This window comes from Schistocerca cancellata, chromosome 9, assembly GCF_023864275.1.
Source record: "Schistocerca cancellata isolate TAMUIC-IGC-003103 chromosome 9, iqSchCanc2.1, whole genome shotgun sequence".
In the NCBI taxonomy this organism is placed as follows: domain Eukaryota; kingdom Metazoa; phylum Arthropoda; class Insecta; order Orthoptera; family Acrididae; genus Schistocerca; species Schistocerca cancellata.
The window spans coordinates 92,589,580-92,616,519 of record NC_064634.1 but is presented as its reverse complement, the minus strand read 5'-3'; the positions used below and the strand labels follow the sequence as shown (position 1 = coordinate 92,616,519).

The window sequence follows — 26,940 nt, the reverse complement described above, 5'->3', positions numbered from 1 at the left end:
TGCATACTACACCCAACGAATTATGGCAAATAATTAAGCATAGATGTTATAATTAACTAGGTATGTAATCTTTTCCTTTCGAAATAAATAAAAAAAACACAAAAATCAACTCTTAATCTCAGTAATTACATCCGTTAAAAGAATATACAGTACATATCTCTTGATTTCGTCGTGGTCATGCGCTGTTGTGCACCGTGCTCTCCTTCAGGATCACATGCGGCACGGGAAAAATTTCTGCGATCTATAAAACGTTAACAGGGCGCAACCAACTTACACGAATTGAATACTGGGATTATACGTCGATGTGGGTGCAGCTCGCAAAACTTAAAACGGGCGAGGGAGTAGATGTGGTACTAGTGAACACTTAGACTATACCGCACCGCACCAAACAGCAGTACGGTGGAGTAGACTCTTGCAAGGCAACCTCAGCAAGACAGTAAGAAAATATATGGGACTTTTAAACTGGTCACACCAAACCACAGAATGACGTCCCAAGCTAAATAATGGAAATACTATCGGCGATTTCACCATGACAAGTAGAACCGTAAAATACCATAAGAAGTGAACTGCAATTAATATGATTCATAAGCGTCCAACTGAAAAGCTCCAGAGTCAATCTTTACCTTACTACAAACACTTAACAGCGCCTCTAAAGTTCACTCATGTACACTACTCGTTTTAACTGTAGGTAACAGAGTTTAACACGCTGGGGCCAACTTAGGTTTCTTAATAAGACAAGAAGTGATTTCGTCCTTCACTTGGTTCCACCTTCGACCCCAAACAGTCATTTGCTTTAGAGCAGCTAAATAGATGACAATGCTGGTATCAACGCCCTCCTCCCAAGCAGCGCTCTAACTGGACACTGCAGTACCGAAGCAAAGCTTACACCACTCACAAGTCTGACATACGCGCCACCAACATTAACCACTTTTAGAATTCTTATGTTCACCTCATACACCAAACTTGCCGTAATTCTTCGTTGGAATCCAAGGGCAGAACCGACCAACAACGAACTGAAACGGATGTCTTACGGCGTCCGCCCCGAGCCAATGCAACGAACGAAAGCGAACAAAATGAGATTAAAAAAAAAAAGGGGTAGCGTCTTTGATTCATAACCAAAACGTCTTCGGTCCCGGGTTCGATCCCCGCCACTGCCTAAATTTTGATAAATAATCAGCATTGGCGGCCGAAGACTTCCGGCATAAGAAGTCAGCCTCATTCTGCCAACGGCCTTGTCAAAGAGGGCGGAGGAGCGGACAGAGGTTCAGGGCACTCTCTTGTCCTAGGGATGGGAAATTGCCCCTAAAGGCGGAAGAATCAGCAATGATCAACGACATGAGGATGCAGAAGGCAATGGAAACCACTGCATTAAAGACACGTAACGTGTATCCACAGGACATGTGGCCGGTAAATGAAGAAGTGTCATGATGATCCCTCCATTGGCAAAAGATTCCGGAATAGTCCCCCAATCGGATCTCCGGGAGGGCACTGCCAAGGGGGAGGTTACCATGAGAAAAAGATTGAATAATCTACGAAAGGATAACGTTCTACGATTCGGGGCGTGGAATGTCAGAAGCTTGAATCTGGTAGGGAAACTAGAAAATCTGAAAAGGGAAATGCAAAGGCTCAATCTAGATATAGTAGGGGTCAGTGAAGTGAAGTGGAAGGAAGACAAGGATTTCTGGTCAGACGAGTATCGGGTAATATCAACAGCAGCAGAAAATGGTATAACAGGTGTAGGATTCGTTATGAATAGGAAGGTAGGGCAGAGGGTGTGTTACTGTGAGCAGTTCAGTGACTGGGTTGTTCTAATAAGAATCGACAGCAGACCAACACCGACAACGATAGTTCAGGTATACATGCCGACGTCGCAAGCTGAAGATGAACAGATAGAGAAAGTGTATGAGGATATTGAAAGGGTAATGCAGTATGTAAAGGGGAACGAAAATCTAATAATCATGGGCGACTGGAATGCAGTTGTAGGGGAAGGAGTAGAAGAAAAGGTTACAGGAGAATATGGGCTTGGGACAAGGAATGAAAGAGGAAAAAGACTAATTGAGTTCTGTAACAAGTTTCAGCTAGTAATAGCGAATACCCTGTTCAAGAATCACAAGAGGAGGAGGTATACTTGGAAAAGGCCGGGAGATACGGGAAGATTTCAATCAGATTACATCATGGTCAGACAGAGATTCCGAAATCAGATACTGGATTGTAAGGCGTACCCAGGAGCAGATATAGACTCAGATCACAATATAGTAGTGATGAAGAGTAGGCTGAAGTTCAAGACATTAGGAAGAATCAATACGCAAAGAAGTGGGATACGGAAGTAGTAAGGAATGACGAGATACGTTTGAAGTTCTCTAACGCTATAGATACAGCAATAAGGAATAGCGCAGTAGGCAGTACAGTTGAAGAGGAGTGGACATCTCTAAAAAGGGCCATCACAGAAGTTGGGAAGGAAAACATAGATACAAAGAAGGTAGCTGCGAAGAAACCATGGGTAACGGAAGAAATACTTCAGTTGATTGATGAAAGGAGGAAGTACAAACATGTTCTGGGAAAATCAGGAATACAGAAATACAAGTCGCTGAGGAATGAAATAAATAGGAAGTGCAGGGAAGCTAAGACGAAATGGCTGCAGGAAAAATGTGAAGACATCGAAAAAGATATGATTGTCGGAAGGACAGACTCAGCATACAGGAAAGTCAAAACAACCTTTGGTGACATTAAAAGCAACGGTGGTAACATTAAGAGTGCAACGGGAATTCCGCTGTTAAATGCAGAGCAGAGAGCAAATAGGTGGAAAGAATGCATTGAAAGCCTCTATGAGGTTGAAGATTTGTCTGATGTGATAGAAGAAGAAACAGCAGTCGATTTAGAAGAGATAGGGGATCCAGTATTAGAATCGGAATTTAAAAGAGCTTTGGAGGACTTACGGTCAAATAAGGCAGAAGGGATAGATAACATTCCATCAGAATTTCTAAAATCATTGGGGGAAGTGGCAACAAAACGACCATTCTCGTTGGTGTGTAGAATATATGAGCCTGGCGATATACCATCTGACTTTCGGAAAAGCATCATCCACACAATTCCGAAGACGGCAAGAGCTGACAAGTGCGAGAATTGTCGCACAATCAGCTTAACAGCTCATGCATCGAAGCTGCTTACAAGAATAATATACAGAAGAATGGAAAAGAAAATTGAGAATGCGCTAGGTGACGATCAGTTTGGCTTTAGGAAAAGTAAAGGCACGAGAGAGGCAATTCTGACGTTACGGCTAATAATGGAAGCAAGGCTAAAGAAAAATCAAGACACTTTCATAGGATTTGTCGACCTGGAAAAAGCGTTCGACAATATAAAATGGTGCAAGCTGTTCGAGATTCTGAAAAAAGTAGGGGTAAGCTATAGGGAGAGACGGGTCATATACAATATGTACAACAACCACGAGGGAATAATAAGAGTGGACGATCAAGAACGAAGTGCTCGTATTAAGAAGGGTGTAAGACAAGGCTGTAGCCCTTCGCCCCTACTCTTCAATCTGTACATCGAGGAAGCAATGATGGAAATAAAAGAAAGGTTCAGGAGTGGAATTAAAATACAAGGTGAAAGGATATCAATGATACGATTCGCTGATGACATTGCTATCCTGAGTGAAAGTGAAGAAGAATTAAATGATCTGCTGAACGGAATGAACAGTCTAATGAGTACACAGTATGGTTTGAGAGTAAATCGGAGAAAGACGAAGGTAATGAGAAGTGGTAGAAATGAGAACAGCGAGAAACTTAACATCAGGATTGATGGTCACGAAGTCAATGAAGTTAAGGAATTCTGCTACCTAGGCAGTAAAATAACCAATGACGGACGGAGCAAGGAGGACATCAAAAGCAGACTCTCTATGGCAAAAAAGGCATTTCTGGCCAAGAGAAGTCTACTAATATCAAATACTGGCCTTAATTTGAGGAAGAAATTTCTGAGGATGTACGTCTGGAGTACAGCATTGTATGGTAGTGAAACATGGACTTTGGGAAAACCGGAACAGAAGAGAATCGAAGCATTTGAGATGTTGTGCTATAGACGAATGCTGAAAATTAGGTGGACTGATAAGGTAAGGAACGAGGATGTTCTACGCAGAATCGGAGAGGAAAGGAATATGTGGAAAACACTGATAAGGAGAAGGGACAGGATGATAGGACATCTGCTAAGACATGAGGGAATGACTTCCATGGTACTAGAGGGAGCTGTAGAGGGCAAAAACTGTAGAGGAAAACAGAGATTGGAATACGTCAAGCAAATAATTGAGGACGTAGGTTGCAAGTGCTACTCTGAGAAGAAGAGGTTAACAGAGGAAAGGAATCCGTGGCGGGCCCCATCAAACCAGTCAGTAGACTGATGACCAAAAAAAAAAAAACAAAAAAAAAACTACACGATGGTCGCCATCCGGACAACACCGGTGCTCCGCACTAGGATCTTCCAGCCCACGGCGTTCGTCCCCAACCGACTGCTTCTGCGGGGCCCACCGACCAAGCGGCCTCGCCTTCCGACATCGACGTCGCTCCTCACGCACCGACCGGCCCGTGTGGCCGAGGGGTTCTAGGCGCTTCAGTCTGGAACCACGCGACCACTACGGTCGCAGGTTCGAATCCTGCCTCGGGCATGGATGTGTGTGATGTCCGTAGGTTAGTTAGGTTTAAGTAGATCTAGGTTCTAGGGGACTGATGACAGATGTTAAGTCCCATAGTGCTCAAAACCATTTTTTTGGAGGACTTAACGTCGAATGCGTGAGAATAACAGTGAGCCGTGCGCGGCTCGTATTCAGGCCATTTATTGTTTGTCATCTTCTTTTACGGCACTGCCGCCTCGTTTCTTGCGGGGGTTACGAAGTTCGTCGCCCACCGATCCAGGGGCTCACTGTACCTGTATGATAGCCTCAGCTGCTATCACATCTCTTCGTTTGATCCTGGTGGTAGCTTTCTGGGAGATTACCGAGAGCAACACCGTGTATGAATTGAAGCCGGCTAGAATTGCAACTGACTCCCTGAGTGGTGTTTAACTTAATTTAATTCATTCCTTCATCAATGAAGTGTACCAGCGGTATCTTCTGCCTTGTGGCCGTTGACGTTCCGGTGACCTGCCCTGGTCATGACATAGTTTTCGGCAGTGTATTTTCCTCGCCGAGTTGACGCTATCCAGCACGGAGTGTAGCTCGACAGCTGAGATGTTGTTGGTAGTTTTGGGCGTTTATTCTCACTTGGCTGGATTGGGCACCAGTATCCATAACGTTGAGCTATTGACATCTTGTTGTCGTTTTGCTCTCGCTTCCCACGCCTGGGTTCCCGGGTTCGATTCCCGGCGGGGTCAGGGATTTTCTCTGCCTCGTGATGACTGGGTGTTGTGTGATGTCCTTAGGTTAGTTAGGTTTAAGTAGTTGTAAGTTCTAGGGGACTGATGATCATAGATGTTAAGTCCCATAGTGCTCAGAGCCATTTGAACCATTTTTTTTGTCGTTTTGCTGGTCGGGTGGAGCAGAACTGATCTTGTTAGTTGGTTAGTCGGCTGGCTTTCGGTTGGGCTTCCTTCCGATTAAGAGCTTGTCCGTCTGGCTGCGTGTCTCACCTAAACGTGCGCTAGTGTTACCTTCACAGGCAGATCCTTGGAATCTTCTGAGCGCCGCTCCTTGTGTTTTACATAGTGATTTTTAGTCTTAAGTTCTCTGTGTGGCCTTCAGCAGAGGTTTAGCTTATTAAAATTGCAAGGCTTTGCTTCTTAGGCCTTAAGCCATAAAAAAAGTTTCTTGTTTGGTATGTGGCCTTCAGCCTTTCAAAATTAAAACTGAAAATTCCTTGTGCATAGGCCTTAAGCCGTAAATTGGTTTCAAGTTAGTATGTGGCCTTCAGCCGAGTTATCAGTCTTTTCAAATCAAAAGCCGAAGAAATTTTGTCTAGGTCTTAAGCCGTAAGAAATATTTTCTAGTTTTGATGTGGCCTTCAGCCGAGTTTTCCAACTTAAATTAAAAATGGAAAATTTCTTTGTCTGGGCTTTAAGCCGTGAGATTGTTTGGGTTTTGTATGTGGCCTTCAGCCGAGAGTTATGTGAAGCATTTTAGGATAAAGGCTTTAGTCTATTTTGGTTGAAATTTAGAAGCTCTTCCCTGTAGGCCTTATGCCGTCAAATTGTTTTCTGCATGGTGTGTGGCCTTCAGCCGAGTTTTAATCTCTCTTAAATTAAAAATTCAAAATCACTGTCTTGCCGTTATGTCATAAGATTGTTATTCTTTCGTATGAGGCCTTCAGCCGAGTTTTATACGAAATATTTTAAGATGAGGCCTTCAGCCTTTTCAAATTGAAAGCTCTTCTTCCTGGGCCTTAAGCCGTTAAATTGTTTTGCTGGTATGCAGTCTTCAGCCGAGTTTTCAGCCTATTTAGATTAAACTTCTAAAATCTTAGTCTCGGCCTTAAGCCGTAACACTGTTCTCGATTAATGTGAGGCCTTCAGCCGAGTGCTATAGGAAGAATGTAAGCTAAGGCTTTCAGCCTATTTATATTGAAGATAAATTTTTTTTTTAAAGAAGTGAAACCTCCAGAAGAACTCGTGTACCTCGTTTCCTTGCTTAGGCCTTGTGCCTTGGATTTTCGATGTGACCTTCAGCCGATTTAAATTGAATCAAATGAGGTCTGTCGTTAAAACCTTGAGAGTTTTAATTCTTGCTTGTGTGATTGTGTGTTTTAAGAAATAAAGTTTATAAGTTGAGTGCAACTGACAGTAACTTATTTTGGCCACTTTCCTCAAATATAACCGCATCCGCTCTGTCCTGCTAGCCCAGGGATTTCAAACAATCTATCAGAGTTTCTAAAATCATTTGGGGAAATGGCAACAAACCAACTACACACGTTGATGTGTAGAATGTATGAGTCTGGCAACATACCATCTGACTTTCGGAAAAATATCCATCCACACAATTCCAAAGACTGCAAGAGCTGGCAAGTGCGATAATTATCGCACAATCAGCTTAATAGCTCATGCATCCCAGTTGCTGACAAGAATAACGTACAGAAGAATGGAAAAGAAAATTTAGGATGTGCTAGATGATGAACAGTTTGACTTTAGAAAAGATACAGGCATCCGAGAGGCAGTTCTGACGTTCCAGTTGATAATGGAAAAAGAGTAAGGAAAAATCAAGACACGTTCATAGGATTTGTTGACTTGGAAAAGCGTTCGACAATGTAAAGTGGTGCAAGATGTTCGAAAGTCAGAGAAAAATGTGGGTAAGCTATAGGGACTGACGAATAATATACAATATGTGCAAGAGCCAAGAGGGAATGATAAGAATGGACGACGACGAAGAACGAAGCGCTACGATAAAAAGAGGATAAGACAGGGATGTAGTTTTTTCCCTCTACTGTTCAAGTCGTACATCGATGAAGCAATCGTGGAAATAAAAGACAGGTTTAGGAATGGAATTAAAATTCAAGGTAAAAGGATATCAATGATACGATTCGCTGAAGACATTGCTACCCACAGTAAAAGTGAAGAATTACATGGTATGCTGCATGGAATGAACAGTATAATGAGTATAGAAATGGATTGAGAGTAAGTCGAAGAAAGACGAAGGTAATGAGAAGTAGCAGAAATGAGAACAGCGAGAAACTTAACATCAGAATTGATGGTCACGAGGTAGATGAAGTTAAGGAATTCTGCTACCTAGGCAGTAAAATAACCAATGACGGCCAGAACAAGGAGGACATCAGAAGCAGACTAGCACTGGCAAGGAGGACATTCCTGGCTGAGAGAATTATACTAGTGTCAAACATCGGCCTTAATTTGAGGAAAACATTTCTCAGAATGTACGTCTGGAGCACAGCGTTGTATGATAGTGAAACATGGACTATGGGAAAATCAGAACAGAGGAGAATCGAAACATTTGAGATGAAGTGCTAAAGCGGAGTGTTGAAAATTAGGTGGACTGATAAGATAAGGAGTGAGGAGGTTCTGTGCAGAATTGGAGAGGTAAGGAATGTGTGGAAAAGACTAACAAGAAGAAGAGACAGGATAATAGGACATCTGTTAAGACTTCATGGTACTATAGAGGGAGCTGTAGACGGCAAAAGCATTAGACGAAGACTGAGAGTGGCATGCATCTAGCTAATAATTGAGGACTTAGGTTGCAAGGGCTACTCTGAGATGAAGAGGTTGGTACAGGAGAAAATTCGTGGCGGGCCGCATCAAACCAGGCAGAAGGCTGATGACCCAACAAAAAAAGGGTCCCGCCTTTCTGTTTATGGACTGCAAAGCCCCCTACACAGGAGCGCTCAATGGTCTGCATACCCCCGGGCTAAACCCTGATGTTCATGCCTGGAATGGTATTGGCATACGTGGATCTAAACGGAAAGCTTCCCTCCCTCGACCCCCCTGACCATGCAAGAACTGTGAGAGGAGTGGGAAAACATCCTGCAAGGACTCTTCTACGGTTTTGTAGCCACCATGAATACGAGGAACGAAATGTGCGTTAGTAACCGAGGAGTGCATATTCCTTACTGAGAGTCCGATATTGATCTTTATGTTGGGAGTATGACCTGTGTTAAACATAAACTTTATTTGTGTCCGGTTTTTTTGTTTTCCCATGTAGTGAAATCTGTACAGATTTTTCTTGTAAATGTAACATCCGACCACTGTTGCTCATGTATTGTGTTTCATGTCATGCGTCATTGCCTGTGATTACTCCTTTCCAACAACGTATCTCTTCCTTAGCAGCTATCAAGCAATGTGGATCACGCAAGCTTCTGTATCTCATAAAATACCTTGTCCGATTTGTTAATATTCCCAAAATAGATCAGAAATTTTCTTCATTATTCGCTTCGCAGGTACTCTCATTTGCACGGACAAATCAGATATTTATTTGAAATGTATGAAACTCATAATGATAGATATACCGACAGCTGCTACGTAAATTGCTTTTATTTTAGAATCAGTTTCGTTCTTTCATAACATCTTCAGGGACCTGAACATGAACAAATTCGAAGTACACTAAATTCATCACCGCGGAAAGAGTGATAACGAGTAGCGAGAGATAACACACACTAGTTATACTTCCCTCGTGATGACTGGGTGTTGTGTGATGTCCTTAGGTTAGTTAGGTTTAAGTAGTTCTAAGTTCTAGGGGACTGATGACCACAGATGTTAAGTCCCATAGTGCTCAGAGCAATTTGAACTAGTTATACTTCGCTTCAACATACACATGTTCATATTATAATTTATAAACATTCTTATCAGGTCAAATTGGGCCGGAAGTTCCTTAAAGTTCCTCTTGAATAAAAGCTTCTCGCTATAAATCCTTAATGGAAGTCATTGAATGCTTACATAAATTTTACTAACCTGTAAACAGTCAAATGATCAAGACATTTGCACAACGAACGTTGTTCCAGAACCGACCACGTACATTACGACATTTTTCAGCACAAGTTTCCATAGCTGTAGTCGGAAATACTCACTGTTTACATTACGAAACGGCTAGTGTGGTTCATAGTGCTCGGTCACCGCTGCAGGCGGCCTATCTGGCGGCTGATAGGGGCGACAATAATGCGATTTTCAGTGTCAAATATAATTATTGGCCAGATTTAAAAATTTAAAACGCTGTGATGATCCACCAGTTAAGACGTATAATCTTACGTCAAAGGTTTAATACAGCAAGGCAAGCATTATAGTTAGAAATCGTGTGCTGTATTTTGAGGCACTGTGAGTGAGTAACTGATGGTGGGTAAATTACACAGACTGTGCTCATCCAGTATCTGGGTATGAGAACACTTAGCGACTTCCAAGAAACTGTGCAAATAATTTCAATCTTTTTGTAAACTTTTTCTCACTTACACACATAACGCAAAATATTTTACACAATGAGCTCATTTGTAAAGTAATCAAAGAATGAAGCTGTTTTGAAACCTGGTGGTAGTCAGGGAAAGGCAGGATTCGGTTACGATTGTGGACGGGGCCGTAATCAGTTACTATTGGTTGCCTTTTACAGTTACACACATTTATTTTCAAAACAGTAATTCCAGACTCAACAATAAATAAAAAATACCACACGTTTTTAATAAAGGAATAAACAATTGTGTAAATAATAGTGTTTTCAGTGTGTTTCAATTTAGCAAATCACCATAAAAAACAGATACAGATTACGTTCTACAAAAAAAAAAAAAAAAAAAACAAGACACTGTGATCACGGCTGAAGGCCAAAGCCAAGTACCAAATGGGTGACATCAAATTCATTAGGCACACAAACACACATTGAACTCACTATGACAACTCTGACGACGGTTGGCAGAATGAAACAAATCTCTTCACTGCTTCATTAATTCACAGTTGAGTAACCACTCCATCTTATCATTGAGCCAAGTGCTTTTAACACAGTAGGGTCTTCACGTACTAAGCAATATGCAGATCCACCAATCTGCGCATGACGGCGCGATGATATTCTGTCACAACATCACATACGTACTACCTGCCCACATGGGTGACTGACTGCGCTATACTTGGATCGAAATGCACTCATCTTAAAGCTTGCTGGATCCGGTCCCGGTGAGTTCTCTCACTGGTTGGACCTGGCTCCTCCTGAGTCCCCAACCGAACTGGCACACTCACACGACCCGGAAAAACAACGACGTGGCCCCAAAGATAGGGCATCAGTTACTACATATCGATAACCGCCGCTGCTGCCACTAGCAGACAGGCAATGCTTGCGAAACCGAGTGGCGACAGTCAACACGAGAAGAAGACAAACAACCGCAACCATGCCACCTAAACGATACAGTCTGGCCTGCAACAGAGGGTGGAAACCTAGAAACGGCAACAACGCAAGCCGCAGCACTGCTCATTTTTATGTATGCGAGCTCGATTCTTTAAAGATCAGGAGTGGGGGGTTCACTGCAACGTAGTCAGAAGATGTTCATAATCAAGTTGGCTGGTAAATGATTATGTAACTTACAACAGTTAACGAGAAACTTGTTGTGAATTGGCAGGAGCCAATTCACGGAGTTTGGAGGAAGCCGAAAGGCACGCGTTTAAGCTCACGCAGGCTGGCGTGAGGTCTGGAAAATGACAAGGAATTATAGTAGCCAAAAATAGTACATAGCTTCTGGAATACTTAACTTTAATCCATAATTGGTGAACATCTATCTTGACTGTACATGCTTCACAAGATAAATATCAATTGAATACGGCGCCTTGCTAGGTCGTAGCAAATGACGTAGCTGAAGGCTATGCTAACTATCGTCTCGGCAAATGAGAGCGTAATTTGTCAGTGAACCATTGCTATTAACGTCGGCTGTACAACTGGGGCGAGTGCTAGAACGTCTCTCTAGATCTTCCGTGTGGCGGCGCTCGGTCTGCAATCACTGACAGTGGCGACACGCGGGTCCGACGTATACTAACGGACCGCGGCCGATTTAAAGGCTACCACCTAGCAAGTGTGGTGTCTGGCGGTGACACCACAAAACTGAAGAAATGAAATGCGTCATTACGATACAACCAATGTTCAAATGTGTGTGAATTCCTAAGGGGCCAAACTGCTGTGGTCATTGGTTCCTAGACTTACACAGTACATAAACTAACGTAAACTAACTTATGCTAAGAACACACACACACAACACACACACACGCCCATCACCGAGGGAGGACTCGAACCTCCGACGGGAGCGGCTGCGCTGTCCGTAACATGGCGCCTCAAACCGTGCGGCTACGGTACAACAGATAAGGATGTACTGGCAGAGTGGGGATGGTGAATGTAGCCCGCAGTTACGGCCACCTCACTTACACTTGTAGTGACCGTAGCCGCTGTGTTGTGTTGCAGGGTGCTTTCCTGGGCAGCAGAGGATGCAGGCGTGCAACACGTGCTTCTGCACCCCGACTGGAGTGTGGGCGTGCACGCGCAGGGGCTGCATCGGGAAGAGAGGTCAGTGTCTGAAGATGTCCACCTCACTTTGCGATCATGCACACTTCATTACTATCACGGCACTCGAATTTTTAGTCTGTATGCGTTGCAGTTGTTTACGTTTTAATTCTTTTAATGATACTGATAACAACAAGCATGCCGTGGACAACATGAAGCGAGAATTTCGGCACTATTTGATTTGAGCAAGGTTTTTCACAATAACTTTATCTTGGAACTCTTCCATTTGGTCCATGTTAGTATAGAAAAGCAACAATACAATAATTGTGAGTCCGCCTTGATGCAAAACACTTTTTGTTATTTATTTACTTATCCCAAAACTACTGTCAGCGAAAAATATCGCCGTCATCAGCGGGTTCTTTCTATCTTATTTATCCCTTTAGTGACCAAATTATTTCCGGAAGTTGTAGACTTTTTATGAACACTTTACTGGGCTACGAAACCGTTCATAAAATCATAGTTTAAATCTTGAAAGTGAGAGTTTAGCCTACGAGTATAAAAAAATTTGTGGGAACTATTGTTCCCACCGAACTCTGGAGTAACTTCACTTACTAATTTAAAAAAAATGTATTTCCTTTATTTTTTAGTACAAAAACATGTTAAACATTACATTTGTACTTGTATTAGTTCATACTGTCCTTTGAGTTCACTAAGGTTATATACTATGGAACTTAGAGAAGCATGGTGCTACATTGGTACACGACAGTTGCTGCACTTTATTTTTGTTCTCTTTTCTTTGTTCTTGGTGCTACATTGGCGGCATCTTCTGTTAGTTGTACCTTTTTTAGGGAAATTAGTTCCAACTCTCTCCACACAAACTTCATCTGGTACTCCAGACACACCTGTTTTTGGTGTTTGAAAATGAACAGGCCTTCCTCTTCTCTTACGACTTGAGAAGCCAGAGATAAGCTGCCTTGCCAAGTGCAATCTAAATGTTAGCTGGTCTGCACCTGTCTTCCGTAGCTTCCACATAACGTAGGAATTGACAACTGCCAAATCCACAAGAAAGAAAAACAGTTTGTGCCACCACTTGAACGACGGCCTACAGCATACCGTTCACACAGCTTATCAAAACTATCCACTCCTCCCATTATTTTATTATACTCTGTCATAGCCAATGGGCAGAATACTTCACTTCTGCTTCCACTAACTTACCTTCTAATATTTATGTAATTTTCAGTCAAATCCATCAAATATACACGAATACTATCTCCCTCATAAATATAAAAGTAGATAAATACAAGTCACTTCGCACGCAAAAGGAAAGCACACTATCCAAAGTCCACAGCTCGTGGTCGTCCGGTAGCGTTCTCACTTCCCGCGCCCGGGTTCCCGGGTTCGATAACCCGGAGGGGTCAGGGATTTTCTCTGCCTCGTGATGACTGGATGTTGTGTGATGTCCTTAGGTTAGTTAGGTTTAAGCAGTTCTAAGTTCTAGGGGACTGATGACCATAGCTGTTAAGTCCCGTAGTGCTCAGAGCCATTTGAACCACACTATCCAAAAAACGCTGTAGCGGTCGAAACAGTGGCTCGTTTTCACGCGGGAACTTCTGCATTGATTGACTCACAAGGTAGAAATACAACAGCTTTCGTCTAACCGTTGACAGTCTACACATAGTTAGCACACTCTAACATAGATGGTAGCATAAGTTAGAAGTGGGAACACGGATGACCACTGAACTTAACAGCGAAAACAAATAAGTGGGAACTATAGTCACTAAAGGGTTATTATAGGTTACAGCATCTTTTTAAAGACTTGTCACTGTTTTCCGCATATTTTCTGTGCTTTTTCTGTTGCCGTTTTCTCGTCATACGTCATGCCATCTGCAGGTTCGTTGGACGGCTTGCAATTAATTTATCGTACGTTGTAACGTGTATTTGACACCGTTCATTTGGACATTTAGTTTATTAAGAACTTAAATTGGAAGGAACACATAGAAAATGTTGTGCGGAAGGCTAACCAAAGACTGCGTTTTATTGTCAGGACACTTAGAAAATGTAACAGATCTACTAAGGAGTCTGCCTACATTACGCTTGTCCGTCGTCTTTTAGAATACTGCTGCGCGGTGTTGGATCCTTACCAGATAGGACTGACGGAGTACATCGAAAAAGTTCAGACAAGGGCAGCACGTTTTGTATCATCGCGAAATATTTGAGAGAGTGTCACAGAAATGATACAGGATTTGGACTGGATATCATTAAAAGAAAGGCGTTTTTGTTGCGACGGAACCTTCTCACGAAATTCAATTACCAACTTTCCCCTACGAATGCGAAAATATTTTATTGACACTGACCTACATAAGGAGAAACGATCACCACGATAAAATAACGGAAATCAGAGCTCATACGGATAGATATACGTGTTCGATCTTTCCGCGCGCTATACGAGATTCGAATAATAGAGAATTGTAAAGGTGGTTTGGTGAATCCTCTGTTATGCACTTAAATGTGATTTGCAGAGTATCCATGTAGATATAGATTAAAATGGAACACCCGAATTTCTCAAACTGCGCAATACTGTTTTTATTCATCTACCTTGAATACAGATATGAACGAGTTTTCTGTGGGTCACAGAACTTCTCATTGAAACATATGATCTCTGCAGTCCCGTATCATGCAGTCCTTGGTCCAGGGCTTCTCTCGTTCTTTGCCAGTGATAATTCATCTGAGCTACGCTCTTGCATAGTACCTCTTATATACTGACGATATTCAGTTGCATCTAAGCGTCAGCTCTAAGGACATTGCTGTTGCCGGACGGAGTGGCCGAGCGGTTCTAGGCGCTACAGTCTGGAATAGCACGACCGCTACGGTCGCAGGTTCGAATCCTGCCTCGAGCATGTATGTGTGTGACGTCCTTAGGTTAGTTAGGTTTCAGTAGTTCTGAGTTTTAGGGGACTGATGACCTCACCAGTTAAGTCCCATAATGCTCAGAGCCATTTGAACCATTTTTGAACATTGCTGTTGCTGTCCCGGGTATGAATGGTGACCTTCGTTCTGAATCACTACGCGCACGAAACTTGGGCTTTTAGTTAAATCCTATGAGGACATACGTCAGTCTCATGTCACACCGAAAGTTGATCGCCGATACTTACGTGAAACAGTTCCTACACTGCTTCTTCATGTTAGCCAATTGCTCTGTCAATAAACAGTAAAAGATCGCAGTGTAGTCTTGGATGATCATATCGACTGAGCAGAACAATCAAAACAGCTTACGAAAATGCATTCCAAAAATTTAGACAAATATTTGCACATCGGCTTAAAGAAACTATACTCCAGTCTTTAGCCTTGACAAGATTTTGCTACGGTGATGCAGCTCAACAAATAATGAAAACTCTGACGACTGCTCCTAGCTATGAATACGTGCGTAAGACGTGTGTGTAAATTTCTGTTGTTTGGCCACATCAGCACTTCCTATTTACAGTTACGATGGATGCGACTGGATAAACGCCATGATGTTCGCACGCCTTGTTTACTTCGTCGATTTATTGGCCACTGGTATCCTCAAGTAGTAAATTCATATCTCTGTATCAAATATGTATTTTCATTCAACAACCGCAATACCACCTCAGATACGTCCTACCTCTTGGCTATACGTTTTCATAATACTAAATATTTCTTCATCTGCTTCTCCATGCATGAAAACTTTATGTATTATCAGCGGCGTAGTTTCCATCTGGGTAAATCCCAACTGTTGTTTCTCGCTCGTGCTTTGACTAGTCAACATCTTTCCACATTTTGCGAAGCGTATTCGGAAAGCAAGGTCCGATTAGGCGCGAAATGCAAACCACAACGAAAATCCAATGGAACGTTGCGCAGATGTGTCACCCACAACACAACTCATAACTGGCTCCCTCCATTCTTCATATGAAGGGCTTATTTCAATAGTGGTACAAGTCCATTTTTGTTCATTCTGATATATATATACTTGAATATTTCTGGTATCTAAATTGCAGATTTTTCAGCGCTCATTTAACTTTAGGACTCTGTATCTCAGAATGAACAAAAATGGACTTGATTGAGATTTTCACTCTGCAGCTGAGTGTGCGCTGATATGAAACTTCCTGGCAGATAAAAACTGTGTGCCGGAACGAGACTCGAACTCGGGACCTTTGCTGTTCGTGGGCAAGTGCTCTACCAACTGAACTACCATAGCACGACTCACGCCCCGTCTTCACAGCTTTATTTCTGCCAGTACCTCGTGTCCTACCTTCCAAACTTTACAGAAGCCCTCCTGCGAACCTTGCAAAACTAGCACTCCTGAAAGAAAGGATATTGCGCACAGCCTGGGGGATGTTTCCAGAATGAGATTTTCACTCTGCAGTGGAGTGTGCGCTGATATGAAACTTCCTGGCTGATTAAAACTGTGTGCCGACACGAGACTCGAACTCTGGGCCTTTGCTTCTGCGGGCAAGTGCTCTACCAACTGAACAACCCAAGCACGACTCAAACCCCGTCCTCACAGCTTTACTTCTGCCAGTACCTCGTCTCCTACCTTCCAAACTTTACAGAAGCTCTCCTGCGAACCTTGCAGAGCTAGCGTTCCTGAAAGAAAGGATATTGCGGAGACATGGCTTAGCCACACCCTGGGGGATGTTTCCAGAATGAGATTTTCACTCTGCAATGGAGTGTGCGCTGATATGAAACTTCCTGGCTGATTAAAACTGTGTGCCGACACGAGACTCGAACTCTGGACCTTTGCCTTCCGTGGGCAAGTGCTCTACCAACTGAGCTACCCTAGCACGACTCCCGCCCCGTCCTCACAGCTTTACTTCTGCCAGTACCTCGTCTCCTACCTTCCAAACTTTACAGAAGCTCTCTGCGAACCTTGCAGAACTAGCGTTCCTGAAAGAAAGGATATTGCGCACACATGGCTTAGCCACAGCCTGGGGGATGTTTCCAGAATGAGATTTTCACTCTGCAGTGGAGTGTGCGCTGATATGAAACTTCCTGGCAGATTAAAACTGTGTGCCGAACCGAGACTAGAACTCTGAACGTTTGCCTTTAATGAGCAAGTGCTCTACCTCTCTCCTGGCAGAGTACTTGCCCACGAAAGGCAAAGGTCCATAGTTCGAGTCATGGTCTGACACACAGTTTTAATCAGCCAGGAAGTTTCAAAAATGGACTTGTACAGTTATTGAAATAAGCCCTTCATATCTAATTACACGAACCGCTGGCTATGAAGACAACATTTTGGCACAGGCAACGAAAGGCAGACAAGCGTAGAGAATTGGCGGAAAAGGGAGGCGGCTGCTTTCTTTGACGAGGATACTGGAATGTTTGTACAACAACAAGAAAAATGTCTAATCCGTAGCGGCCTAGAGAGGTAGCTGGAAGGTGCAGCTAAAAATAAAGTTTTTTATTTTAATTGCGGTTTCCATTTCGCGACCAAACGGATCTTATTTCCCGAACAACCCTAGTATTTTTTTTTTTTTGTATTGATGCAATATTTTTTGTTGGATGTCATTATTCAGCCTCTACAATAAATTAAGCTTAAAGAGGAAGCTGCTTTACAGATTGTGAATGAGACGGACATTTCTTAAAGTCCTTATATTCGTCATTATTCTTCTTATTATTAATATTAATATTATAAGTCAGTACTCCTCGTATACTACGCATATTGTAACGTTTACTCATTTAGGACGTTTGGTTAGAGGTAAGAGAGACCTTGAACGCCCTAATTTTCTCGGGTGAAATAATTACATGTATAAATAGGTAAATAAAATAAAGCTGTTGGTTTGAACATCTTTTTATTTTGGAAGGCTTGGTCTTTTTGTAACCTCTGAACCTAATTACCCAAGGGTAACAGTGGGACCTATAGTTAAGCCTAAACTGCAAAACATGGTGCGAATTAGCTTTTTTCACGTAACAGATCGTTTTCAGAAGTAAAAGAACCAACAAACGACTAAAAAATCCTAAGACCTTACGGTGCCAAAATTCATCGTAGAATTGGATCACCTGCAGCAATGCTCATCTAAGATCCAGTACTGGTACAACGATGTAGAAGGCTTCATTGATAACATGAATGTCTGCTCAAGACCGTGCAGGTTGAGTAACGTGAGGTTAGTTGTCCCTTTTCTCAAATGTAGCTACAGGAATCTTCTATTGACCATTTCGTTCCTTACGTGTATCCGTGTATGAACCCAACTTGTGACAGCCACCAGTATCGCGCATAAGTATACCTGCTGTAGAGGAACACGTTCCACTTTATCTCGTGTGGCTATTCCTAGAGGACCGTCCTCAACATATTTGTCCTCCTGTATCGCCCTGTCAATACGCTTCAACTTAATTCCTTGTTCTTTGAGGAAGTACAGATTATTAACAAGCCGTGCACCACTAACTCCAGAATTTTATGACGAAGATGGTGTCATACAAAAGTGAATCTATTTGGTGGCGTTTGGTGACATCAGTTGGTAAGGTGGCGTTGCCCATCACATTCCCATTTCGACCCTCAGGCTCAGTGGTGCCAGAAGCAGGACTGGCACAGATTATAACGTAAGGCTGCATCAGCGGTTGGTGCCCGTACACAGTGGCCGCTGGCTGGGCGCTACTAATATGCACCTTGACACAACTTGTTGTCGTGGAAACGCCCCAAGTATCACGTAATCACTCTGCCGTAAAGCTAAAGCGGCATCCTGGATTTCGGTAACACCACTGATTCCCGAACGGCAGTATTACTAATTCGTTGATGTCTGACGGATGGCGCAATCCTCAAGCAGCAGCTTGCGGCAATCTGTGGTGGTTATGCGGTCATCCGGTAATCTCCTGCACGAGCTGGCCAGCGGCGTTACAATAGCGTTCAAGAATAAAACGTTTGATCATGGTTATCTGCCATTATCATTCTTGTTAACTGCTTGTAGTTTTCTTTTGAAGAGTCACATTATTTCCGTGTGCCTATTCAATCTTCGCAAAGTTATGTCAGCGAGCATCTCTAGTACTCCTGTTTGCCCAAACTATTAATGTTTACTATCAAACGAGGAATACGGTACTTACAGTTGAGAAATAACCCACACCACTAGAAATATTGTCAAATGTGATCAACAGTATCCGTACACCTGGATGAAAATGACTTACAAGTTCGCAGCGCCCTCCATCGGTAATGTTGGAAATCAATATGCTGTTGGCCCACCCTCAGCCTTGATGACAGCTTCCAGTCTCGCAGGCATACGTTCAATCAGGTGCTGGAAGGTTTATTGGGGAATGCCAGTGCTGCACTGAGGAGAGGTATCGACGTCGGTCGGTGAGTCCTGGCACGAAGTCGGCGTTCCAAAACATCCCAAAGGTGTTCTATAGGATTCAGGTCAGGACTCTGTGCAGGTATGTCCATTACAGGGATGTTACTGTCGTGTAATCACTCCGCCACACGCCGTGCATTATGAACATGTCCTCGATCGTGTTGAAAGATGCAAACGGCATCTCCGAGTCCCTCTTCAACAGTGGGAAGCAAGAAGGTGTTTATAACATCAATGTAGACCAGTGCTGTGATAGTGCTACGCAAAACAAAAAGGAGGGCAAGCCCCCTCAATGATAAACACGACCACACCATAACACCATCGCCTCGGAATTCTACTGCTCTCACTACACATACTGACATATGACGTTCACAGGGCATTCGCCATACCCACACTCTGCCATCGAATCGCCACATAGTATACCGTGTACTGCACACAACGTTTTTCCACTGTTTAATCGTCCAATGTTTACGCTCCTTACACCAAGCGTGGCGTCGTTTAGCATTTGCCGGCGTGATGTGTGACTTATGAGCAGCCGCTCGACCATGAAATCCAAGTTTTCTGGAATTCCTGTGTGATGGTCTGGATAGATGTCTGCCTATTACACATTACGACCCTCTTCAACTGTGGGCGGTCTCTAGCAGTCAACAGACGAGGTCGGTCTGTACGCTTTTGTGCTGTACGTGTCCCTTCACGTTTGCACTTACTATCACATCGGAACCAGTGGACCTAAGGATGTGTAGGAGTGTGGAAATCTAGAGTACAGACGTATGACACAAGTGACACCCCATCACCTGACCACGTCCGAAGTCAAAGAGTTCCGCGGAGCGCCCCATTCTGCTCTCTCACGATGTCGAATGACTGCTGAGGTCGCTGATATGGAGTACCTGCCAGTAGGTGGCAGCACAATGCACCTAATATGAAAAACGTATGTTTTTGGGGGTGTCCGGATACTTTTGATCACTTAGTGTAAACTAAATTGCTATCAAACTGAATAATTCAGGTTCATTGGATGCTTCGTTATTGTAGACTAACCCATAGTGAAGAGATTCTTTAGTAGAAAGAAAAATAGATAATCTTGTATGCAGTAGATGTCATTTCTACTCAAAAACCACATACATTTCAAAATTATGAGTTTTCAGTTAGTACCTGGAAAAGTTAAGTATTAGAGAGACAAATTCCAGCGCCAGGTACTGGATTCGGTGTGAGGAAGTATGCGTGGCATTGCCGTTAAGCTGCCAAAATGTGGAAAGACATTGCAGTTATGAAATTATATACTTCGATTACTACGGCCAGGAATACAGTGTATTGTACAATTTCGATTAAGGGATTCATTTTATTAGCGTTCAGCAGTTTCTGATGGCTACGGCCAGAATGTAGTGAAATCTCTGACAGAAAGTTTGAAGTGTTTAGTGAAATTAGTTATGTGAAGTTAAATGTAATACAGAGCATTAGTAACATGTTCATACCATCATTCGTAAGAGAACACTTGAAGAGCGCTGCTCAAATTTTGCTTATGTAATACAGTCACAGAACGTTAATAACTTTCGTGTTTATGTGTTGTTTAGTGGCTGGTAAACAGCTTACGAGGATAGTGAATGAATACAGACAGTGAGTGTAAAGTGCATTTTCTTTCAAATAATTTTGAACGCTACAAAAGTAACAGTGGTTAACAGTATTTTTAGAGAGAACTTTAACACATTCCGTTAGCATCCACTAAAAGAAGTCAAATAATAGAAGGCGGAAAGAGCGTCTACCGGTGCACTGATCGGTTACATGAGACATCCTTTCATTTTATTCGGCGGAAAGCTATTGCAATGGCGGGTTCACAGAGGCGGCATCTTCACAGCACTGAATAATCTCGTTTTCTGTTGCAGAGGCGAGGTGTACTCCGGGCACGACGTTCAAGAACCAGTGCAACACCTGCCGCTGCAGCGCCGACGGGCAGCAGGCGCTCTGCTCCAGGAAGGCCTGCCCTCCTGGTAGCGCCTGAAGAGCTGAGACGGCCGAAACGTTCATGCATACCGGTAAACACGAACACCATTTTGCAGTGAACACATAGTGCGTAGTGGGACGATCACTCTGCTGTAGAAATAATCCAAAAGCCAAGATCGCTTAAATACTGTTTACTGGATAACCGGTTTCAACACACTAAAGGTGCCACCATCGGATCTGAACGTAGATTAACATTTATAAACCATTTGGATATAACGATACATAAGGCGGACCAGTTGGAATAGGGCAGTGTGATGCCGACCGTTGTTAAAAGAGCAGCGGTCATGAACAAAATTCCAAATGCTCACACAAAGAGGCAAAACAAGAGGAGAAGAAACGCACTAAAAAAAGCAAAGAAAACAAAAGGAAAAGCCTGTGTCTTTTAGCCGTTCTCCTTGTTCACTGTCCGTCTTCGTCCGTTCACCGCATGTGTTTCTGTTTCTATGCGTTTGGGCGCTGATGACCATGCTGTTTAGCGCCCGAAAACCACACACACACACACATACACACACACACACACATGAACCAAATCTTGTGACTTCAGTTTTACATGTCTTATGGAAAAGAATGACCATGAGAGCAGCTATTTTTTTGTGACAATGATTTTATATCAGCTGGTCCGCCTCGTGTATCGTTATATCCAAATGGTTTATAAATGTCAATCTACGTTCATATCCTATGAGGGCACCTTTAGTGTGTTGAAACCGGCTATCAAGTAAACAGTATTTAAGCGATCTTGGCTTTTGAATTATTTCTACGAACACCATTAATGAGAATTTTGCTTGAGCTTCAGAGCTTTGTTTATGTCGCGTTTATTACTTTTTTATTTATTTTTTCCTCTCATTCGGCTCAGAAAGATATCATCGAATGGAAAACCGAATGCTGTCTCTCGCGTAATAGCTCCTTTCTGCTTACAATACGTTTCTGACAGACACTCTTCCTTCCTACGGACTTAAACGTCACGAATGCCAAGCTTTTCATGAACATAGATGTATATTTCTTTCCTATCAAACAAAGAATGTAGTACTTTCAATTGATAAAGAAGCAACACTGGTAGAAATATAAATGAAATTATCTAACTGAATAATTCAGGGTGCGTCATTATTATACTCTCCCCTGGACGTGAATTGATTCCTTAGCACAAATAAGGGGGGAAACATGTAAGCCGTGTAAGTTACAAACCAATGAGCACACAGTACGGTGACTTCTGGTTCAGACAGCCAGTTACCTGGCCCAATGAGACAATAGATGGATCATTATAGGAGTACTGGGCGTGATGTTGGGCTGGGAAGTGTTTAGTCCATATATATTGGCTGGGACATCGAGAAACGAGGGTGGTATTACTGTGGTTGGTAGGCTAGCAGGTTTACTGGGCTCGTAATTTAAGGTGACGATATAGCTGGTAGAATGGGTAATCATCGTCTTCATAAGGTGTTGCAGCTATTGGCAGGTTCCTGACACCAGTGCTGTCTCCATCTGGTCCTGTCCCTGGCCAACTGCTTCGTAGTCTGGTAAATTTCTCTCTTCGCTTCTTCCAAATTTTTGTTCTTATATTTCCTACTTCCTTCTGTACCTTATACGGCTGTAATTAGAATTCCTTTTCATCACAGCGTTTGTTCTACCTAGTTTGCTTTCCCTTTTTAAAGGATGCTTAGGGGGAATTCTCCGTTCTGCACCACTGCAGTATTCTTCGCTTTATCCACCTATTTTATTTTAACTATTCCCATCGAACCCCGCATTTCGTATTCTTCAATTTGGTCTACTTCTGTCTTCTTCAATGTCCATCTCTCTCAGCTATACAGAAAAGCACTCCGCCCGATGCATTTAGCTAACTTTTTCCGTAACTCAGCCGGCCGGAGTGGCCGAGCGGTTTGAGGCGCTACAGTCTGGAACCGCGCGACCGCTACGGTCGCAGGTTCGAATCCTGCCTGGGGTATGGATGTGTGTGATGTTCTTAGGTTCGTTAGGTTTAAGTAGTTCTAAGTTCTAGCGGACTGATAACCTCAGCAGTTAAGTCCCATAGTGCTCAGAGCCATTTGAACCATTTTTTCGGTAACTCTAACACCATTTTCCTGAATAATAAGCGTACTGTAGCGTGGAAAGCTTCTTTTTCATTATAGTCCTCTTGCATTCCTTCTTCAAGCGTTGGTAGTGTTCTTTGAAGAGATATTGTTTCATACCCAAACAGTACCATGCCATCATCAAATCTGATGCAGCTGATCTTCCGCCCTCCTACGCTTGTTGCCTCCTTCTCTACTTCTACCGTCTTCGTTATCCACTCTTAGACATATATGGTAAATACAGTTCATGAAGATAAACCCCGTCTGCCTCTTTTCCCGATTTCAGACCGATCTGTCAGACGGTTTCTTGCCAGTGGTTGCCTTCTGCCTTCTATATAAATCATTAATGTGTAGAAGTCAGAGACTATTTCCTGGGTTGGGAGAATGAGTACCTTTGAAGTGTCCTTCGGATATGAGGTGTTTCTACGTGGCACTGTCTATTTAGGCGCTGTATGCATATAATCTCAGTAGCAACACCGCCAACAGGTATCGGAGAACGCCTTCAAAGTTGGGAGTGCGACACCCTGGTGTTTGGTGGGTTGCCGCGCGGGAACGCTTTAGGCGATCTTTGTCTTTCCGTCGACATTAAGTCGTGCGAAATATTCGACTTCTTGATTAATGAAATTAAAAACCGCTATTACTGTAATGGGAGTAAAGAGAGTTTGTCCACAACTCTGTAACAACATTTTTCCCAGAGATATAGCAGTGGCCAAAATGATTGTCTCATAATACTCCATTAGGTGACCATGGATATGCACTGAATTGCTAAAGAAACTGGTATAGGAACGCTTATTCAAATACAGAGACATGGAATCAGGCAGAATACACCGTTGCGATCGGCAACCCCTACATAAGACAACATGTGTCTGGAGCACTTGTTAGATTGGTTACCGCTGCTAGAATGGAACGATATCGAGATGGAAGCGAGTTTGAACGTAGTGGTACAGCCGGCACACGAGCGATGGGACACAGCATCTTCGAGGTAACGATGAAGTGGGCTGCCGGCCGGTGTACCGTAGCACAAACCGAAATCGGGAAGAAGCTGCGACGAACGGCTAAATCTCTTATCAGTAATCTTACAGAGCACGAAATTACTGGGATTGGACAAAAATCTGAAACCGCCGGGAGAAATGCATGCTTGAACATAATTAGAGACGCTAGCCAAGTCTGCAGTTTTCGCTGTTGTATCTGACTGCGAACGGCACCTGTGCGAAGTCTTCAATACGTTGTAAGTTTCAATCGTGGTCAGAACAGACTTCTACGTAGTAGTGAGTACGTTATGTTGAAGATAAGTGAACACGAACGTGGAAAAATCGTTGGTGTTCGTATGCTCGATGCGTCTGTTACCAAGGTAGCTTTGTTTGGTGTTTGCAGAGCAACCTTATGGAAGATTTACACCGCACACACGGATCGCGGATAAACATCATCTACCAAGCCGGACGAAATTGTGTGTTGATTCTTAGTGACAGACGGTCATTGAAAAGAACTGTGACGAAAAATTAGAAGATGACAACTGCAAAGGTCACTACAAGAACTCAGTGTTGCACTCGCTAACCCTGTTAGTAGCAAACCAACAGGAAGGGAGCTCTTGATTCAAATGTCCGTGACAGGAAAAGTCCATGTCGGAGCCTTAGAACCTGAACTGTGAAGCAATGGAAGAAAGTCATTTGGTCTCACACCGTTAAAAATGTCTGGCCCAGTTTATATCCAAAGCGTGAAACACGGCGGGGTTCGATGATGACTTGCGCAGCCATATCGCGGTATTCAACGGCCACCATGGTTACTCTGCAAGGTCACATTACTTTCGAGTATTGTATGACGCTGTGTTCCAAGATGACAGTATCTCTATTCACTCAGCTCACGTCATCCAGGGTTGTTTTTGTGAGCGCGTTGATGAATCGCCGCATCTGCCATGGCCACGTCAGTCACCAGATTACAACAACACTGACACTTTCGGCCGCTGTGGCCGAGTGGTTCTAGGCGCTTCAGACCGGAACCGCGCTGCTGCTACGGTCACAGGTTCGAATCCTGCCTCGGGCATGGATGTGTGTGATGTCCTTAGGTTAGTTACGTTTAAGTACACTACTGGATATTAAAATTGCTACACCACGAAGATGACGTGCTACAGACGCGAAATTTAACCGATAGGAAAAAGCTGCTGTGATATGCAAACGATTAGCTTTTCAGAGCATTCACATAAGCTTGGCGTCGGTGGCGACACCTACAACGTGCTGACATGACGAAAGTTTCCAAGAGATTTCTCATACACAAACAGCAATGACCAGCGTTGCCTGGTGAAACGTTGTTGTGATGCCTCGTGTAAGGAGGAGAAATGCGTACCATCACGTTTCCGACTTTGATAAAGGTAGCCTATCGCGATTGCGGTTTATCGTATCGCGACATTGCTGCTCGCGTTGGTCGAGATCCAATGACTGTTAGCAGAATATGGAATCGGTGGGTTCAGGATGGTAATACGGAACGCCGTTCTGGATCCCAACGGCCTCGTTTCACCAGCAATCGAGATGACAGGCATATAATAATATGGCTGTAACGGATCGTGCAGCCACGTCTCGATTCCTGAGTCCGCAGATGCGGACGTTTGAAAGACAACAACCATCTGCACGAACAGCTCGACGACGTCTGCAGCAGCATGGACTATCAGCTCGGAGACCATGGCTGTGGATACCCTTGACGCTGCATCACAGACAGAAGCGCCTGCGATGGTGTACTCAACGGCGAACCTGGGTGCACAAATGGCAAAATGTAATTTTTTCGGATGATCCAGGTTCTGTTTACAGCATCATGATGGTCGCATCCGTGTTTGGCGACATCGCGGTGAACGCACATTGGAAGCGTGTATTCGTCATCGTCATATTGGCGTATCACCCGGCGTGTCGGTATAGGGTGCTATTGGTTACACGTCTCTGTCACCTCTTGTTCGCACTGACGGCACTTTGAACAGTGGCCGTTGCATTTCAGGTGCGCTACGACACGTGGCTCTACCCTTCATTCGATCCCTGCGAAACCCTACATTTCAGCAAGATAATGCACGACCTCATGTTGCAGGTCCTGTACGGGGCTTTCTGGATACAGAAAATGTTCGACTGCTGCCCTGGCCATCACATTCTCCAGACCTCTCACCAATTGAAAATTTCTGGTCAATGGTGGGCGAGCAACTGGCTCGTCACAATACGCGAGTCACTCCTCTTGATGAACTGTGGTATCGTATTGAAGCTGCATGGGCAGCTGTAACTGTAAACGCCATCCAAGATCTGTCTGACTCAATGCCCAGGCGTATCAAGGCCGTTATTACGCCCAGAGGTGGTTGTTCTGGGTACTGATTTCTCAGGATCTATGCATCCAAATTGCGTGAAAATGTAATCAGATGTCAGTTCTAGTATAATATATTTGTCCAATGAATACCTGTTTATCATCTGCATTTCTTCTTGGTGTAGCAATTTTAATGGCCAGAAGTGTAGTTCTAAGTTCTAGGTGACTGATGACCTCAGATGTTAAGCCCCATAGTGCTTAGAGCCGTTTGAACTATTTGAACTGAGCCTTTGTAGTTCAATTTGGAGAGAAGGTGCGTGATCGCTATACACTGTTGTTGTTACCTACATTTGCCAGTACTATGCAGGAATAATGATACAAGATTTACTGGAAAATCTTACAGGCCCTTTATTTATCCATTCTGCCTAGTAGCCGTTTTGAATGCCGA

At 43.4% G+C, this 26,940-nt stretch overlaps 1 protein-coding gene across 1 annotated transcript in view; it reads left to right on the top strand.

Moving 5' to 3' along the window:
- LOC126100763 (serine protease inhibitor I/II-like) overlaps positions 1-26,940 on the top strand; it is a 42,137-nt gene that overhangs the window by 2,288 nt on the left and 12,909 nt on the right. Inside the window, exons 2-3 of the mRNA XM_049911383.1 lie at positions 11,840-11,941; positions 21,045-21,194. Coding sequence (XP_049767340.1) covers positions 11,840-11,941; positions 21,045-21,160 — 218 coding nt within the window. The 3' untranslated portion in view covers positions 21,161-21,194. The remainder of the gene's footprint in view (positions 1-11,839; positions 11,942-21,044; positions 21,195-26,940) is intronic.